This window comes from Agelaius tricolor, unplaced genomic scaffold (genome assembly GCF_023055355.1).
Source record: "Agelaius tricolor isolate 1412-34295 unplaced genomic scaffold, bAgeTri1.0.p SCAF_19, whole genome shotgun sequence".
Taxonomy (NCBI): domain Eukaryota; kingdom Metazoa; phylum Chordata; class Aves; order Passeriformes; family Icteridae; genus Agelaius; species Agelaius tricolor.
This window is the reverse complement of record NW_027269279.1, coordinates 13857892-13875247: the sequence shown is the minus strand read 5'-3', so window position 1 is coordinate 13875247 and position 17356 is coordinate 13857892. Positions and strand designations below refer to the sequence as shown.

The following is a 17356-nucleotide window of genomic DNA, read 5'->3' as shown; positions in this document are numbered from 1 at the left end:
TTCCACTCCAGCCTTGTGAGTGGCCTGGTCTCCTTCCAGGAGGGACAGGTAGGATGAGGCCCCATGCAACAGAGGTACAACCCCTGCATCCTGGTGGTTCCCCAGAAAACAGATGGCTCCCAGTGAAACCAGTATGGCCAGCAGGAATACCCTGGCTATCCCTGTTGTCTGTCCTAAATCCCCCTCTCAGCTGAGCCCCTCCTGCACCTCTGCACAGGATGGCAGCCTCAAGGCCGGTGCTGTCGCTGCTGGTCACAGCTCTCCTGCTGCACGTGGCCAACACGCTGAAGATTGGTGCCTTCAACATCAGAGCCTTTGGGGACACCAAGATGGCCAACCAGACCATCGCAAACATCATTGTCTCTGTGAGTGTGGGGAGGAGCAGGCCTGGACATGCTCTGCTTTCTGGGATGCAGCCAGCTTGGGCAGTGGGACACCTGCTTCCTACATCCTTCCTTCCATCCATCCATCCATCCATCCATCCATCCATCCGTTCATCTACCCATACATCTTCTCTTCCCCCATCACCATCTCCCACCTCAGGCCATCTCCACCCTTGCAGGTCCCCAGTCAAGGCTGGGTGAATTTGATGCTGCCCAGGTTCCTCCCCTGGAGCAGCTGCTGGGTAGGTGGTGGTGGACACAAAGGGCACACCAGCACCGGGGTCCCTCCCTGGCCCGGAGGTCCCTGCTGCCCTCCCACTGCCAGCCTGGGAGCCTTTGCAGCCCAGAAGAGCAACCCCAGAGCAGCTCCTGGCCAGGGGAGAGCAGCTCTGAGCTTGTCCCCCCAGATCCTGTCGGAGTACGACATCGTGCTGGTGCAGGAGGTGCGGGATGCCGACCTGAGCGCCGTCCATGACCTCATGGACCAGCTCAACAGGTGACCCAATGGCTTGGTGTGGGAGTGTCTGCAAAGGGGACTCTGGGGTGGATTCCAGCCCTGCCAGGGCACCTCTGGCTCAGCTGGAGAGAGCCTGGTGGATGCTGGGGAGCACCAGGAGCCTCCTCTCACCTTCTCCATAACTTGCTCCCAGTGCTGGGAAGCGCCCATACGAGTTTTTGATCAGCGTCCCCCTGGGTCGGGGCACCTACAAGGAGCAGTACCTCTTCATCTACAGGTAAGGGATGCTGCCAGGTGTCACCTGCCACCCTCCCCAGCACCCCCAAAGGGGATGGGTACCTTTGGGGGCCTGGGCTGTGCAGGAGCAGTGCTGGGGGCTGCCCTGCTCTCCTCCCTCAGGTCAGACATGGTCTCCGTGCTGGGAAGCTACTACTACGATGATGGCTGTGAACCCTGTGGGAATGACACCTTCAGCAGGGAGCCCTTCATTGTGAAGTTCTCCTCACCCACCACACGTGAGCAGAGCCCACCTTGGGGGATGCCCAGACCTGGCACAGGGTCCCCTCCACGCAGGGCTGAGCCCAGAGCTGTGCCTGCCAAGCACAGGGGGGTTGCAATCCTTCACCAGGGTCCCACCCATGGGTGCCCAGGGGTCCTATGTCCCTGCCCAGCATGGCCAGTAACCCCTGCTGTTTCCCACCATGTACCATCTCCTACCAATCACCTGTCATCTCCCACCATGAGCTCTCTCCAGTTGTGTGCCATCTCCCATCTCCAGCTGCTTCCCATCGTGTCCTACATCCCATTATGTGCTACCTCCCATCTTGTGCCATATCCCACCACCTGCTTCCTCTGGCTGGGTGCCATCTCCCATCATGTACCATCTCCTATCACCTGTCATCCCCCATCCCTTGTGTCTCCCATCATGTCCCATTTCCCACTTCGTTCCATTGCCTACCCCATGCCATCACCTCCATCTCCTGGGAACCTCCTCAGGGCACACACACTATCCCATCTCCTGCCCAAAACCATATTGGCTTGCAAATGCTAATGGGAAACAAGGAGCAAACCCCAAACAATGCACAAAGGCATGCAGCTCCCCACTGGAATTTCCAGTCTGAGGGACAGGCAGAGCACCAAACTCATCACACCCTTTCCCTTCAAATACTTTTCCTGGCCATTAGCTGGGGCTTGGTCTGGGGTGGTTTCCTGGGGTTCCCATTCCCTGCTCAGGAGATGCACCAAGCCAGGGGCTGATGGCCAGCTGTCCTGCAGAGGTGCAGGAGTTCGTGTTGGTGCCTCTGCATTCGGAGCCCAGCCACGCAGTACAGGAGATCGACGCGCTCTATGATGTCTACACCGATGTCATCAACAAGTGGGGGACCAATGTAAGCAGCGTTGGGGAGCTTGGCTCCTCCCCAGGGCAGCAAGGGGATGAGCAGGTCCCACAGGAGGCCTCTTGTACCCATCAGAGCAGGGGCCATGCCATCAGTCTCCAGGCAGGGAGCTGCTGGATGGCCCTCCGGCCATTCCTGGGGGCTTGTCCCTGCATGATGGGTCACCTCAGGGGGATTTGTAGATTAAAAAATCTCCCTTAAGATTTTAGGCAGTCCTTGCTCCCTAAAGGGACAGGGACTCAGTGCAGTGCCCTGCAGGACATGATGTTCCTGGGTGATTTCAACGCTGACTGCTCGTACGTGCCCAGCTCCCAGTGGCCATCCATCCGCCTGCGCTCCCTGCGCGCCTGCGAGTGGCTGATCCCCGACAGCGCCGACACCACCGTGGCCGACACCGACTGCGCCTACGACCGGTGGGTGCCGTGCCAGGGGGCACGGGGGGCTGGCATGGGGAGCACTGAAGGGCACTGACACCCCCCCGATGCCTCGGCAGCATCGTCGCCTGCGGCACCGCCCTGCGCCAAGACATTGAACCTGGCTCTGCCACTGTCAACAACTTCCAGAAGAAATTCCAGCTCCAGATGAAGGATGTGAGTGAGGGGCTGGCTGGGGCATGAGCCCACCAGCATTGGGATGTGCCCCACCATAGCTCCTGGGAGCATGGGAGGGCTCCCTGTTCCCAAGGGTGCCCCTAAGGGTGGCCTAACCCCAGCTGTTGTACCAAATCAACCCTCCACATCGAGCATTTTGGGGTATGGTCTAAATTTTGGGGGTTGGAGTGGAACGCTGGAGTCTCAGCCAGCTATGACAGTGGCAGTGGGTCCAGATGAGCTCAGGATTTATGAGCTGACTGTGGTCAGGGTGACTCTGCTCTCCCTCACGCAGGCTTTGGCTGTCAGCGACCATTTCCCAGTGGAGGTGACCCTGAAAGCCCTCTGAGCCTGTCCCCACTCCAGTGGCTACCAGGACACCTCAGCAAACACCTGCATCCCTCGTGGGAGCCCACGCGCCACTGGTGCCAGCCAAGCTGCCCACTGTCCCTGCAAGGAGTCCTTGAGCTCCTGTGGAAGTTTTTTGCTTTCTGCTTCCATTAAAAATGAGCCTTTTCCTGCATCTGCAGCTCTGGAAGAGAGGTCCCTTCAGTATCCCCAGAAGCCCCTCAGCCCCCTGCCAGAGAACCAGGGAGGCTCCAAGTGAGCTCTGCTTCCTTCTCAGCTGATGGTGGCAAAGCCAGGACTCTGGGAAGGGGCTGGGGAGCTCCAGCCTTTCCAGGGTGCAGGATGCTCTGCTGCCAGCTCACAGGGCCACATTCTGGCAGAGCCTGCCTGGCTCTGACTGCAGGGCTGCTGACAGGGCACTGACAGGGTGCAGGGAGGATGTGAGTCAGCTCCTAGGGGGCTTGGGGCTTCCCAGGGGTTTCGGTGCCGACACAGCACCGAGGGACAGGGGACTCATCCCGAGACTGGGTGTGAGGATACAAAACCTGGAGGTGCACATGAGAGTCTGGCAAGTCCTGGCATGAGCAGCCGCCACAGCCAGCTCTGTTGTCATCCTGGGGCGATGCCATGGGCCATGGGAATGCCATGGATTGGCATGGGGAATGCCAGCCCTCCTGGGGCTACTTTGGGTCACCAGTGGGGCTGTTCTGGGTGACACTGGGGCTGCTGCAGGGGTTTGCAGCCATCCCCTCTTGCCATGGCTGGTGGTGCTCACCTGCCTGACCCACACACTGGCCATTTCCTTCTCTTCCCTCTAATTACACTGTCTGAATCATCCAATTAAGGCCAGCGCCCTTCACCTCTTGCCTGGCCACCGTGCCCACTCTATGGTCCAGGTGCCACCCCAGATGGCAGCCCCCAAGTCCCACACACCCACCCAGTCCCACAGGGATGCCCCAGCATTTCCAAGTCTCCCTGTCTGTCCTTTGCTGCGTCAGCACAGGGATGGCTGTGCTGGCCCCACCCTGTCACCCTGTGGGATTTTTGGTTTCCCAATGTGGGAAGGAGCTCAAAGTTATGTCAAAACCCCCAGGGGGTGTCAGACTCATCCTGCTTTGCCGGGAATAAAGCTGCCCGTCCTGCTGCCGGCAGGGCAGAGGTGCTGCACCTTCAGCCAGGTAAGGACGGCTCCGGGATCAGCACCTTCAACTGCAACCAGGTGGGACTGGATGAACTGGGATGAGTTGGGATGAGGCTCCTTACCCCAGCAGTAAGGGGGGGGGGGGGGTGTGGTGAAGTTTAAGGATGTGGAACAGCCTGGGGTGCCTGGAATGCTGGCAGTGGTGGATGGGGCTGGTGGGCAGTGAAGACACCCTGGTGGGGGAGTGGAGCTGGGTGATCGCTGGAGCTGGAAGAGGCAGGCTCACAGTGGTGAGACAGGATTTATCTTCTTTGGGAGTGGTGAGCTGGCAGACTGCCCACACCAGCTCTGCAACCTGCTCTGGGCAATGCCCACCATGACACACTGTCACACACCAGGACTTTGGAAGGATCTATATGTTTTTTTCCTCCACCTCAAACTCAAAATAGTGTTCCGAGTTCATCTCCCATCCCTGCACCCCTGTGACCCAGCATCAATCCTGGAAGAATGGGGACTGTGACACTGGAATTGTCCCTGCTGGCTGTGGCTCTCCTCCTGTGCCCAGCCACTGCCATGCTGCGCATCGGTGCCTTCAACATCCAGTCCTTTGGTGACACCAAGATGTCCAACAAGGAAGTGGCAGAGATCATCATCAATGTGAGTGTAGCCAGTGGACCATGGGATTGTGTGCTGGGACAGACCCCAACAGGGCTCCTGTGTCAGAGACATGGGGATGTGGCTGAGGATGGGATGGCATCGCAGTGCTGGGGATGGCCTGGGTGGATGAAGGCTTGCTGGGGTGTCAGGCACAACCTACAGTCCCTCTGAGCCCTCCCTGGGGGCATCTGCCCTGGCTCCAAGGGACATGCAAGTCCCCATGGTGCTGAAGCCATGTCCCTGGCTGGGAGGTGGCTGGGAGAGTGGCCCTGAGCTGTGCCCCTCGGCCCCGCAGGTCCTGCGCCGCTACGACGTGGTGCTGGTGCAGGAGGTGCGCGACTCCGACCTCAGCGCCGTCACCCAGCTCATGGAGCAGCTCAACAGGTACAACAGGGGCTGGGACTGGGATGGCAGCACCAGCAGGGAAAGCCAGGTTGCCTGAGCAGTAAGAGGAAAAAAGTTACCCATCAACAGAGAGTTTATTTTTGGGAAAAAAAAATAGGATATTAGGAGAAACGTGCTGGGGCAAGGAGGAGGCACTGAAAACAACACTGGGGATAATCCAGTGAAGGGAATGGGGATACAAGGGATACAAATCCCTTCTGAAAGCTGTAAGCTCACCAGAGCATGCAGGATGGAAAGGAACTACAGCTCTGGCAAGCTCAGTCTCCAAAATTCAACAGGACAGGGCAGAAGCAAGAGAGGGGGAGGAAGGGACAGGCAGACCTTGCACCCCAACACCCTGTGAGTGGCCAGGGCACCCCAGGATGGGCCCAGCAGTGGATGGTGCTTTGAGGGGGTGGTTCTGGTACCCTGGGAGGAAAAGGGGCTGCTGAGGTGGGCTAAAACTGGCCACAGCAGGGTGGCAGCCCCCCACCAGCTGGGTGCTGACCCAGTTTTGGAAGAGGGCACAGCTCAGGACCATGCGGAAGCTGCTGCTGCTGCCGTGTCGAAAGGCAGCTAATGCTCCTGAGCAGGTGTGCCCAGCCCATGTCCTCACCCCGTGTCCCCTCCAGCATGGTCACAAAGCAGCCAGGGCAGGGAGGGTGACGCTGGGTGCTGCAGAGCCCCAGGCTACTCACTGACCTAATTTAGCTCTGCTGCAAATGAAGGTAAGGAATGTCCCTGCAGAGAAAGGGTGACAGGAGCCGCCCCACGTCATGCTGTGCCCAAGGAGCCCCTGGGGGAGAGGCTTTGGGGGCTTCAGAGCCACTCTATCTCATGTCACCCCACAACCAGGGCACTGTGAACCATGGGGACTCCAGAGCAGGACCAGCTGGTGCAAACCCTGGGGCCACTCAGCTCCCAGACATGCCAAAGCCAATCCAGGACGGTCCCAGCCACGTCACTGTCCTGCCTTTGTGTCTCTGCAGTGCATCCACATCCCAGTACGACTACGAGATCAGTGGCCCCCTGGGACGGGAGAACTACAAGGAGATGTACCTGTTTATCTACAGGTAATGGGGCTGGCAGTGCTGCAGCCTGTGACATGGCACTGCAGGGCCACCAGCACCAGGGAGGGGACACAGGGGCTGTGCCAAGTCCCAGGGTCACCATCCTTTTGTTGCCACAGGACAGATGTTGTGTCTGTGGTGGACACCTACCAGTATGAGGACCCCCAGGATGTCTTCAGCAGGGAGCCATTCATCCTGAGGGTCTCAGCACCCAGCACCAGTAAGTGGGGGAACAAGTGGCCCTCATGGGTTGTGGCATGGGGTGGCTGTAGGGCTGACATCCCTCTCTCCCGTGGCAGAGGTGAAGGAGTTTGTGCTGGTGCCCCTGCACTCAGCCCCACACAATGCTGTTGCTGAGATTGATGCACTCTACGACGTCTACCTGGCCATCATCAACAAGTGGGGGACTGATGTGAGTGTCACCAGCACTGGGGGGCACACAGAGGTTGGGGGACTGATGTGAGCGTCACCAGCACTGGGGGGCACACAGAGGTTGGGCACGGAGCCTCAGGGACTGTCTGACCCACACTGGGACCCTGATTCGAGGCGCGCACAGCCAGTGCAGGAGTGGTGGGGTGAGAACCCTGTTCCTGCTCCGTGACAGGGTGGTCCCTGCCACCCCCATGGGAGGGCTGGTGGCAGGAACAGCTCACCACCACAGCTCCCATCTTCCCTGTAGAACATGATGTTCCTGGGGGACTTCAATGCCGACTGCTCGTACGTGCAGCCCGGTGACTGGCCCTCCATCCGCCTGCGCACCAGCGACATCTTCAAATGGCTGATCCCCGACAGCGCCGACACCACCGTGGGCAAGTCAGACTGCGCCTATGACAGGTCAGCACTGCCACCACGGCACCACTGTCCCCTTCCCTGGCACCACTGTCCCCTTCCCTGGCACCCCAGGGACCCCCTGCACTGCCAGCAGGGGCAGCAGTGGCACCCACCATCCACGCACATCTCCCCTGCAGGATCGTGGTGTGTGGCAGCAAGCTGAAGAGAAGCGTCCTGTCCAACTCGGCTGGTATCTACAATTTCCAGTGTGCTTTCCATCTGGACCAGGAGGAGGTGAGCCAGGATCACACATGTGGGGCTCTAGCAGGCACCAAAGCTGAGCTGGCCCAGCCTGGCAGGGCTGTCCTTGTCTCTTTGAGGGGCTCAAGGTGACAAGGGACCCAAAGGTAGAAACAGGACAAGGGATTTGGGGTCACTGCCTGTCCCCATTGGGAAGAGAGGAGACGCACAGGGCTTTTTATTGTCTTCCATGGGCAAGACTCAAGGTATGGGGTAACTCAAGCCAACCTTCAACAACCCATCACTGGCACAGAGCCCCTAGCTGAGACATGGGGGCTTGGAGGGGAGGTGGCCCCCTGCCAGTGCCCACCCCAAGCTACGGCTGGCCACCTCTCCATGAGAGTCTTGTGTGTTGAGTGTCTTGGGGCTGGGGACAGTGTGCCCCCTCCAGCACACAGAAGGTTCTGGCAGGGCAATTGACTGCCCTGTGAGCCCCAGCAGCAGAGTGTGGGGTGAGTGGCTCACTGAACATCTCCCACCTCTTGTCCTCCTCCAGGCCCTGGCAGTCAGTGACCACTACCCAGTCGAGGTGAAGCTGGCAGCCTGAGCTCCTCCTGCAGCCACAGACCAGGATCCAGCTCCAGCTCCCACCACCAATCCCCATGAAGGTGTTCCATTCAGCCCCACCCACAAGTGCTATGCATGGGCTGCCCCAGATCCCAGTCTGGAGAAGGATGGCAGCTGGCTGTGCCCAGAGCCCACCACGAACCAGAGCCTGGGGACAGGCCACCAGCCAGGACACTGTGACCACAGACAAGCCATGGAACAAAGCATCCATCTCCTACCTCACTGAAGATTTATTGACAAACCTCATTTCACGATTAACTGTTGGACAGGAGGGAGGACATCCAAGGACCGTCAGGCTCGGGCCACGGCGTGTTGAGACCCTGTCCCTGTCCATTCCTTGGGGGGCTGGGTGGACTCTCCCTGCCCTTGGGGAAGGCAGCAGTGGTGTCAGGCACTCTACAGGCACAAAGGGAAGGGGCAGCTGGCTGGCTGTGGGAGCAGGTGGCACGTCACCAACTGGTGGCACTGCGGGTGGCTTCGCTGTGAGACCAACAGCTCCTGCAGCGGTTCAGAGGGTGACTTGACCTCCCAGGGACCAGCTGGACCCTCAGCTCTTCCTCTTCTTCAGCATCTCCATGTACATGCGAAGGGACTTCTGGATGGACTCTTTTGAGACGAAGCTGATGAAGTTCTTGATGTCTTCCTCCCGGTGAGCTACCAGGCGGTCCAACACCGCCTTCCTCATCATGGTCTTGGTGAGCTGGCGGGCATGGTCTGCAGAGAGGACAGCAAGGATGAGCAACACGCCCTGGTCTCACCCCTGACCAGCTCTCAATGCCACCAAATGCAGGTCTAACGGGATAGTTCACACAGCAAAGTGCTCTTGAAAGCAGCAGGGAGAGGAGTAAGAAAAAAACCCATCAGCTGGGAGCTGAACTGGATAAATTCTCACACAATAAATTATGGTTGTATTGCTCAGTGGGGAAATGACTGATCTACTGGCAAAGATGACAAAAGTTTCATACCTCCTTCTCTCTGTGCCCTCCAGAGCCCAATATTCACCTCCAATACATACCAGCAACCAACCAAAATTCCTTCTTATTTGAAACTGCTGTGGCTCTAAGTTCCCCTGAACCAACCCCTTCAATCCCTGCAAGACAGTTCTGCTCCTGCCAACCATGCTGTACAAAGCCAGCAACACTTCCCTCAAGCTCATCCCTGGGCCTGTGCCACTCCACATGGACACGTGGATGCTGCTGGAGCAGCAGGGGCTGGTGGAGCTGGCTGAGGCCTCGAGCACATATCTGCTCACACCCTCACAGAGCCAGGTGCACACACCCCTCACAGAGCCAGGTGCACACACCCCTCACAGAGCCAGGTGCAGTGATGTGCAGCACATCTGGGGCACAGATGTTTTATTCATGCACTTTGTGACAATGAAATGAGGACTGACCCCCTCCATCCACACACTGGGAACCCCGAATTGCTCCAGCATCCAGGTGCTGAAGCCTCCTCCAACCAGACACGGGTCTGATTTAGGGGAAAGATCTTCATGGGACCTCCTGGAAGTCAGGAGAGGGCACAGCTCAGATTTGCTCCCTAGTCTGGGGGGTGAGGTGTCACTCTAACACCAGGACAGCAGGGAGGAGAGGTGGCATGGGCAGATCTGTGGAGAGCCCTCTCCCAGCCCAGGAGCCTTGTGCTGCAGCCATGGAGCAGCCCAAACACATGATGCCTGTGCTGTCTGCCTGCCCTCATCCACAGCCCCATCACTGCCATCCAGAGTGCCAAGAGTTGATTCAGACCATGAACCAGGCTGGCAGCCACCCAGGAGCTCTCACCCAGCCTGTTCACTCAGCTCCATGGCAGCTTTCCTGGGCTAACACCTCCACTGACAGAGATTCAGTTTGTCTGTGGAGCTCAGACACCTCCAGACTGACTCAGCAGGTCTGGCAGGATGAGCTGAGCTGGAGCCACGTGCCCTGAACATTAGCACAGTGTCCCTCTCCTTTAGCCCAAGGCTGCTGGGCTGAGCTTTCCTACCTCCCAGCCATCCAAACCTCCCCTTTCAATGGAAACTGTTACACTGTTAGCTCCCAGGCACCAGCACTTCCCACTCAGACCAGGTCCCCTCCTGTTCTGACAGAGGTTTACCAGGAAGGGCCAGCCACTGTGCCATGACAGCTGCAGCCTTCTCCATGAGCTTCTCCTCTGGCACCAGCTCATCCACGAGGCCCAGCTTGTGGGCCTCAGGTGCAGGGTGGAGGGAGCCCAGCTGGAGGGAGCGTTCAGCAATTCGGTGTCCCACAACATTCACAAACGTGTCCTTAAACCTGCAAGAGATGGGAGGGAAAGCCATGCTCAGGGGCAGCTCACCTGGACACCAAGAGCTGACAGCACCCTGGTCCCACTCCCCAGGCTCAGGGCTCTGAGAGCATCCTGGTCCCACTCCTCAGGTTCAGGGCTCTGAGAACATCCTGGTCCCACTCCCCAGGCTCAGGGCTCTGAACAGCAGCTGTGGGCTCAGTCATGATGTGAAAATGGTGTGAGAAGAGCCATTTTTGGGAGTACCCCAAGAGAGTTCCCTCTCCTCTGTAAGAAAGCTGCTCTTTTTACTCTCAGTGCCTGTGGGTACCCACTTGCTGTGACTGAAAGCTCCTTCCCAACAGTACATTTACACATTCCTAGGGCAAACAAGGGCCTGTGTGTCAGTGTCTTGGTGCCTCCATGCTTTCAGAGATCTCCACACTGTTGGATTTTGCAGGTACACAGTGTGTACTCAGAGAAAAGCCTATTCCCAGACTGAGCCTGACCCATGAGACCTCCCAGCACTAGTTCTGGAGCTAATTGCAGGGCCAGAACTGAGGTCCTTGGTGCAGGATGTGAGGACATTCTGCAGCCTGAAAGCTTTTCAGCTTTTCCTGCAGGACAGGACAGAAATGAGGTGTCATCTCCTGCAGCTGCAAATACCTGACCCCTGACACACAAACCACACCACCATGACCTGGCAAACTGACTAATTAACGACTTGGAGATGAATTCTTTCTAGAGATCTACACATGATATTACAAGTGGGAGGCAGTGTCCTACCAGAAGGGAGCCACAATGCCCAGCTGGGCCTCGTTCAGGCCGATGCTGAATTTGGGGTTCTCTGCCATGATCCTGTAGTCACACGACAGGGCCATAAGGCAGCCCCCAGCTGGGCTGGAACCCTGGCAGAGAGAAGGACACAGTGAGACCAGGACATGGTTACAAACACCCCCCAGCCCTGCTGATCACTCCAGAGCGCAGAAGACACCAGGAAGACAGAGCAGATGTCCCCTAAATTTCTGATCACCTGATTCAAAACGGTTCTAAAGAAGGTTTCTGATGTTTATCAGGGTTTCATAGAGCCACAGGAGGGTTTGGGTTGGAAGGCACCTTAGAGCCCATTTCATTCCCAGCCCCAGCCCCCTAACCCTAACCCTAACCCTTCCACTAGATCAGGTTGCTCAGAACTCCATCCAGCCTGGCCTTGGACACTTCCAGGGATGGAGCAGCCACAGCTTCTCTGGGCAACATGTTCTAGGGCCTCACCCCCCTCACAGGGAAGATTTCCCTTCCATCTTTTCCACGGCTCAGTGCTGCTCAGCCCTGCACAGGATGCCTGAGAGAAAACCCAAGTGCCTTCAGGGGGGGCTGTGGACAGACACCACTGTGAGCTGCCAGGGCAGCACCTCCCTGGAAAATGAAAACAAGACACCAAAAATGTAATGACCCATCCATGGGCATGGAGACTCCAGCAGCACTTTCCTGTTGGCCAAGAACCCCAGCTGGAGGAGCAAAACCTGCTGGAAATGCTGAAATGTAACCCAGCAGTGCCTGCAGCTTACACAGAGCCTGCAGCATCCCACACTCCCATACCTTCCCACACCCCACAGAACTGACAGACACCAGTTTTGCCTGAACACCCTGAACAGACACATCCCTGGATGAATTCCAGCCTGGTTTTTCAGCTGTCCCTGCCCACACAGCCCAGAGCAGCCACAGCAGGTGACAATGCCACCCTGAGGAAGGTGGGCCCAAGGGACCTACGTTGACTGCAGCCACTGTGACCATGTTGGAGCCGTAGAGCCGCAGCCACATCTCCTGCACTGCTCTCCAGAACTCAGTGTAGTGCTCCATGCTCTTCCCACACATCTCAGTGATGTCCAGGCCAGAGGAGAATATTTTGGGAACAGCCTGGAATTGGGAAAAGACAGAGGTCACTGAGAGTCACAGGGAAGGAAGGATCCTTTAGCTCTCAGCCTGGCAGTTGGAGGAAGGGAAGGTGATAAATATGTGCTATAAATCAGGGTCTTTTGGGGTTCTGAAAATATCTCCCCAGTGCTCCCACAGCCTGCATTATCCCATTACCATGGCATGCAGTGCTGGGACTCTGCTTGCAACACAATTTCTTATTGTCATGGTGCCTGTGTGAGTACATCACCCACACAGCACAAAACCTGTCCTGTCCCATTGCCAGGCATCACCTTGTCCCCACACCACATCTGAAAATAAGCACTGGCATCTCTCAGCAGCTCCCTGTGGGTGAGCCAGGAGTCGTAACAGGATGTGTCAGGTTGGCAGATAACCAGATTTGATTTGATTTTCATTACAAAGCACAACACTTGGTTGTCATTCCTCTGCTAGAAAAGGGCACAGAAGAATGATCATGGCCCTTCCAAGAGCCCCCTCCCCTCCTCCCTGAGCCAATCCAAGGTGCCTGGGGCCCTCCCTTGCCAGTGACCAGTGACCCAAACAGGAGCAAACCCTTACAGAGGTGATGATCACACCCCGGCAGGCCCGGTTGTTCTCCAGCTTCTCCAGGCTTATGGAAAACTCTGTGAGGAACTCCAGGCTGAGGCTGTTCACTGGGGGACTCTTGAACTTCATCATGGCAACACCTGAGCAGGATAAGCACAGAGACATCAGACTCCCCCCCAGCAGCTCACAGTGCCCTGCCCAGGGAAGCTTCACCCACCTCCCTGTCTCCCTCACCAAACTGTGGCTTCCTACTCCCACTCAACAACATTCCTGGCTGTTTAAAAGTTTCCAGAGCAGCAGAGCCAAGGGCAAGGTCCTGTCTTTGCCCAAATCCACCCACAAGCCAGGGTCACTCAGGGGGTGGTGGACTGGAGCACAGACCAGACCATGCATGGTGGCACCCCATGTGTCCTAAAGTCCAGTCACCTTCTGGGTCACAGTGCCCAGCAGTTCCCTTTTCTCTGGCCTCAGTGGGGAAGGTCGAGCCTGTGGCTTCTGTCACAGCAAGCAGCCTGTGTCCAGGGGTCACACACCTGCTGTGAGCCTGTCAGCACCAGGGAAGGGCTCTGAGCCCTTGTCCCTGCCCACACTGCACTACCCTACCCAAGATGTTCTCCCTGACTGCTGCAGCCATGGCCACCTGGGAACAGCACAAGGACACACCCAGACACCTGAAAGCAGGAGCTGGGAAGCCACAGGAAGAGGCCTGGACACCTTTGTTCAGTGCAAGGACATTAGCACGTGACAGCTATTCCTGCTAGCCAGGCCACAGAAATTCCCAACAGCTCTTCCCTGATGGAGCACTGCCACTCAACCAGGTGCCCAAAACAGGGACCCCCAGAGAGGGGACAATGCACAGGCAGGGGACAATGACAGCCAGGATTTGTCTGTAGCACCAACCACCTGAAGTGCCCACAACTGGTGCGACTCCCAACCCCAAGCGCTTCTCCCTGAGCCCCCAAAGCAGCTGCAACACCTGGGGCTTTGGTGACTTTCCATGCCCAGAGCCGCACATGCCACGGGACAGGGGTGGAAGGGATGTCCCCACAGTGCCCGTGGGTCGACGGTGACCCCGCGGCCGTGCCCCCCGCCGTACCTGAGCTCTCGTCCAGCTCCACCTGGATCTTGTTGTTGCTGAAGGAGCGGCACGGGGCGAGCGGGAGGCCCGGGGGCTGCAGGGGGCTGGGGGACGGCCGGCTGGCCCTGTCCCACGCTGGGAGGCGGCAGCACAGGGGCAGCACACCTGGGGACACAGACAGGTAAGGACGGGAAGGGCACAGCCCCCACAGGTGTGAGGGGCGCTCCCCAAAACCGCTCTGCACGGACACGGAGGGACACGGGGACACCCTGACCCGCTCAGGGAGGATACAGGGACACCCCACCCCACGGCAGGGGGACACGTGGAACACCCTGACGGTAAGGGAGGGTCACGGAGAGGAGCGAGGGCTCGGGGACAGCCGAGCCCGCCGCAGGAGCGGTCGGGGCAGGGTCCAGGCGCACCTGTGCGGCCGATCCTACGGGCGAGGGCTGCAGCCGCCATCTTGTGAGGGCTCAAGGGTACGGGGCGGGGCTAAGGAGAGGGCGGGGCCTGCGGCGGCACATGAAGCCACGCCCATTGCTGTAAAGCTCCGCCCACTTCGGGCGCTGCTGCGCGCGCGTGCTGCCCCCTCGTGGTGGCTCTGCGGCAGGGCCCCGTCCTGCGGACACAGACCGCTCCGTGCGACCTGTCCTGTCCTGTCCTGTCCTGTGCTGTCCTGTCCTGTCGGCACTGACCGCTTCGTCCTGTCCTGTCCTGCCGGCACTGACCACTCCGTGCGACCTGTCCTGTCCTGTCCTGCTGGCACTGACCGCTCCGTGCGACCTGTCCTGTCCTGCCGGCACTGACTGCTCCATCCGACCGGTCCTGCCCTGTCCTGCCAGCACTGACCGCTCTGTGCGACCTGTCCTGTCCTGCCGGCACTGACTGCTCCGTCTGACCGGTTCTGCCCTGTCCTGCCCTGTCCTGCCAGCACTGACCACTCCGTCCTGTCCTGCCCTGCCCTGTCGTGTCCTGCCAGCACTGATCTCTCCATCTGACCTGCTCTGTCCCATCCTGTGGTGTCCTGCCCTGCCCTGCCGTGCCCCGTCCTGTCCAGTTCTGCCCTGTTCTGTCCTGCTAGCACTGATCACTCCATCCCCCCTGTCCTGTCCTATCCAGCCGGCACCGACCACTCCGTCCGACCTCCCCTGTCCTGTCCTGCCGGCCCTGCCCAGCCTGTCCCCCCCTGCCCCACATCCAGCCGCGTGCCCAGGATCCCCCGCACACCTTTCCTTTCACAGCCGAGCACCCCCGGCCCGGCCCCAGCCGCGGAGCCCCGGGAGCTCTGGGCCGGGGCCAGCCGCCCCCGCAGAGCGCCGGGAGCCCCGGTGCGGGGCCGTGCCAGCGGTGCCTGTGGATCTCATCAGCGGTGGAGGCTGCCCGGGGGGACACCAGGGGGGCCAGGGCCGGCCTTGCCGTGCAGGCAGAAAGCGTCCGGCGGCGGGATGGCGGGGATGGCACTGCCCCTCTGCCTGATCCTCGCTGCTGCCCTGCAGGGCGGCCTGACTCGGGCCCCGGCGCCCCTGGCCCGTCCCGGCCCCCTGCTCCTGCGGCTGCGGCGCCTGGAGGAGCAGGTGGGTGCCCGGCGCGGGGACGGGGTGCTGCCAGCCTGTGCTAGGGGGACACCCAGCATTTTGGGCGGGGCAGGGACTCGACACGGGGCCGTGGGTTCGCCCCACATCATCCCACTCCCTTGCAGTTTCTCCGGCTCCAGGAACTGACAGTGAACCATCTCCAGAGCATCGCCAGCAACTACAACATCTCCTACAACATCGATGGACGTTTCCAGGCTCTGGCCGAGCAGGCGGAGGCGGCCGACGCTGCCCGGGCCGCCCTGGGTGCCGAGCTGGCCCGCCTGGCCACTGCTGGCCGGCGGCTACGCCGCAGGCTGAAGAGGCTGGAGGGGACGGTGGGTGCCCTGAGCCCCCCACAGCCCCTGCTCACCCACCCCCCGGCCGCGCTGGTGGAGGCTGGCACCAACCCGCACGGTGTGCCAGACACCGCCCGGAGCCGGGGCAGGCGGCCGGAGCAGCAGCCCCCGGGCCAGGCTGTCCTCAGCACCCCCAGCCCTCGCCCCCCGAAGACGCGGCGGTGGCAGCAGCACCGGCAGGAGGAAGGACACTGGCTGCCCGCTGCTGCCGGGCCTGGGGGAGCGCCCCGGGAGGATGAGGAGAGCCCTGAGGATGCAGCACCAGCACCCCCGACCGTGGCATCGATGCTCCCCACCACGGCTCCCCAGGAGCAGCCCCCAGCCCCCCGGCAGCCGGGACAGGGCAGGCACAGCCCCCCCGCCCCGGTGTCCGCCTCCCCCGCCTGTCGCACCGGAGCCGTCCTGCTCTTCCCCGACCCCTCCGCTGGGCACGGGGCCGTCCTGGGGCTGGGCCCGCACCGGGGGCTGCGGTCGGTGTCGCTCTGTGCCTGGCTGGCCACCCCAGCCCCTCGCCTCGGTGCTCTCCTCTCCTACGCCACCGGGGACGGGCACAGCGAGCTGGCCGTGCTTGGCCACGGTGGGGATCGCCCCGGCTCTGCACGGTTCATCCTGGGGCACGGGCAGTTTCGGGAGCTGCCGGTGGCGCCGCTCCTGGACGGCAAATGGCACCACCTGTGCCTCACCTGGTCCTCGGGCCAGGGCCGGTACCGCTTCTACGTGGACAGGAGGCTGCTGGCTGCCGGCTCCGGCTTCCAGCAGGGCTATGGAATCCCCGCTGGTGGCTCGCTGGTGCTGGGCTGGGGGCAGCACGGCCCCAACATGGACCTGGGCACTGAAGAAGCTTTTGTGGGTCACCTGGCTGGCTTCGCTCTCTGGAGACGGGCTCTCCTGCCCGGGGAGGTGGCCAGAATGGCGACAGGGCGGGGGCTGCCCCGCGGCCCCCTCCTCACGCTGGCCGATGCCTCCTTGCGGGGCGGGGTGCGGAGGGTGGCGTGTCCGTGCCTCCAGCGCTGCCTCTGACGAGGCTGACAGCGGGAATGGTCACGGCTGGCTCACGGTGCCGCTCCCGACCCGAGCTGAACCCTCCCGGGGTGATGGGACACCCAGCAGGGAGCGCATCTCAGAACCGCCACCACCGAGGGAGGAAAAGGGTCTTGGCAGCCAGAGGTGGGACCAAAGGCAGAGGTCACCTGCTCCTAGAGGATGCACAGCTCATGGTTCCTATTAAAACGCTCCGAACGTTAGAGAAACCCAATTTATCTCTGTGCTGCTCATTCACTGCCGCGCTCGGTGCCGCTCACAGCCGGGCAGGAGCTGCTCAGCCCGTGCAGCCCGAGCGGGTGGCGCTGCTCGTTCCCTGCCGCTGATCAGAGCAAGGGAAGCGGAGCACGGGACAGCCGTGACCGGGGGGAGCCAGCGCCGCCGCCGCCGGCGGTGCCGTGAGCTGCCCGTGCCCGCGGGGCTCCTGGCGGGGCAGGGCTTCGGGCCGAGCTGTGCTGCTCCATAAGGCCAAGCACACTCTGGGGAATTCTGTGCCTGGAGAGCTGGAGCAGCGTCG

The 17356-nt window shown here is 60.4% G+C and overlaps 4 protein-coding genes across 4 annotated transcripts; 3 read left to right on the top strand and 1 right to left on the bottom strand.

The window, feature by feature from the left end:
• Positions 1 to 218: 218 nt before the first annotated feature.
• Positions 219 to 3264, top strand: LOC139598364 (deoxyribonuclease-1-like). The gene is made up of 8 exons (XM_071444685.1): positions 219 to 365; positions 791 to 879; positions 1034 to 1117; positions 1240 to 1355; positions 2116 to 2228; positions 2496 to 2650; positions 2731 to 2827; positions 3123 to 3264. Exons 1-8 carry the CDS (start codon positions 219 to 221, stop codon positions 3174 to 3176), a joined length of 855 nt encoding a protein of 284 aa, XP_071300786.1. The 3' UTR covers positions 3177 to 3264.
• A 1559-nt stretch (positions 3265 to 4823) lies between these two features.
• On the top strand, positions 4824 to 8045 carry LOC139598248 (deoxyribonuclease-1-like 2). The gene is made up of 8 exons (XM_071444402.1): positions 4824 to 4973; positions 5269 to 5357; positions 6347 to 6430; positions 6547 to 6647; positions 6727 to 6839; positions 7107 to 7261; positions 7396 to 7492; positions 7995 to 8045. The coding sequence occupies exons 1-8, from the start codon at positions 4824 to 4826 to the stop codon at positions 8043 to 8045; spliced, it is 840 nt and encodes a 279-aa protein (XP_071300503.1).
• A 232-nt stretch (positions 8046 to 8277) lies between these two features.
• On the bottom strand, positions 8278 to 14397 carry ECI1 (enoyl-CoA delta isomerase 1). The gene is made up of 7 exons (XM_071444400.1): positions 14291 to 14397; positions 13887 to 14033; positions 12803 to 12930; positions 12080 to 12226; positions 11096 to 11217; positions 10160 to 10338; positions 8278 to 8779 (listed from the first exon to the last, which is right to left on the bottom strand). Exons 1-7 carry the CDS (start codon positions 14328 to 14330, stop codon positions 8613 to 8615), a joined length of 930 nt encoding a protein of 309 aa, XP_071300501.1. The 5' UTR covers positions 14331 to 14397; the 3' UTR covers positions 8278 to 8612.
• Positions 14398 to 15243: 846 nt separating this feature from the next.
• On the top strand, positions 15244 to 16925 carry PTX4 (pentraxin 4). Its single transcript, XM_071444399.1, has 2 exons — positions 15244 to 15442; positions 15568 to 16925. The coding sequence occupies exons 1-2, from the start codon at positions 15314 to 15316 to the stop codon at positions 16816 to 16818; spliced, it is 1380 nt and encodes a 459-aa protein (XP_071300500.1). The 5' UTR covers positions 15244 to 15313; the 3' UTR covers positions 16819 to 16925.
• The last annotated feature ends 431 nt before the right edge of the window (positions 16926 to 17356 follow it).

Excerpts from the sequence above, each read along its gene's own strand:
- LOC139598364 (XM_071444685.1), top strand. The coding sequence starts at position 219 with ATGGCAGCCTCAAGGCCGGTGCTGTCGCTGCTGGTCACAGCTCTCCTG. Across the intron at positions 366-790 it reads TCGCAAACATCATTGTCTCT|ATCCTGTCGGAGTACGACAT; the intron begins GTGAGTGTGGGG and ends TTGTCCCCCCAG. Across the intron at positions 2,828-3,122 it reads TCCAGCTCCAGATGAAGGAT|GCTTTGGCTGTCAGCGACCA; the intron begins GTGAGTGAGGGG and ends TCCCTCACGCAG.
- LOC139598248 (XM_071444402.1), top strand. The coding sequence starts at position 4,824 with ATGGGGACTGTGACACTGGAATTGTCCCTGCTGGCTGTGGCTCTCCTC. Across the intron at positions 5,358-6,346 it reads CTCATGGAGCAGCTCAACAG|TGCATCCACATCCCAGTACG; the intron begins GTACAACAGGGG and ends GTGTCTCTGCAG. Across the intron at positions 7,262-7,395 it reads TCAGACTGCGCCTATGACAG|GATCGTGGTGTGTGGCAGCA; the intron begins GTCAGCACTGCC and ends TCTCCCCTGCAG.
- ECI1 (XM_071444400.1), bottom strand. The coding sequence starts at position 14,330 with ATGGCGGCTGCAGCCCTCGCCCGTAGGATCGGCCGCACAG. Across the intron at positions 12,931-13,886 it reads GGAGCTGGACGAGAGCTCAG|GTGTTGCCATGATGAAGTTC; the intron begins GTACGGCGGGGG and ends TATCCTGCTCAG. Across the intron at positions 12,227-12,802 it reads GGGGTGTGATCATCACCTCT|GCTGTTCCCAAAATATTCTC; the intron begins GTAAGGGTTTGC and ends TCCCAATTCCAG.
- PTX4 (XM_071444399.1), top strand. The coding sequence starts at position 15,314 with ATGGCGGGGATGGCACTGCCCCTCTGCCTGATCCTCGCTGCTGCCCTG. Across the intron at positions 15,443-15,567 it reads TGCGGCGCCTGGAGGAGCAG|TTTCTCCGGCTCCAGGAACT; the intron begins GTGGGTGCCCGG and ends ACTCCCTTGCAG.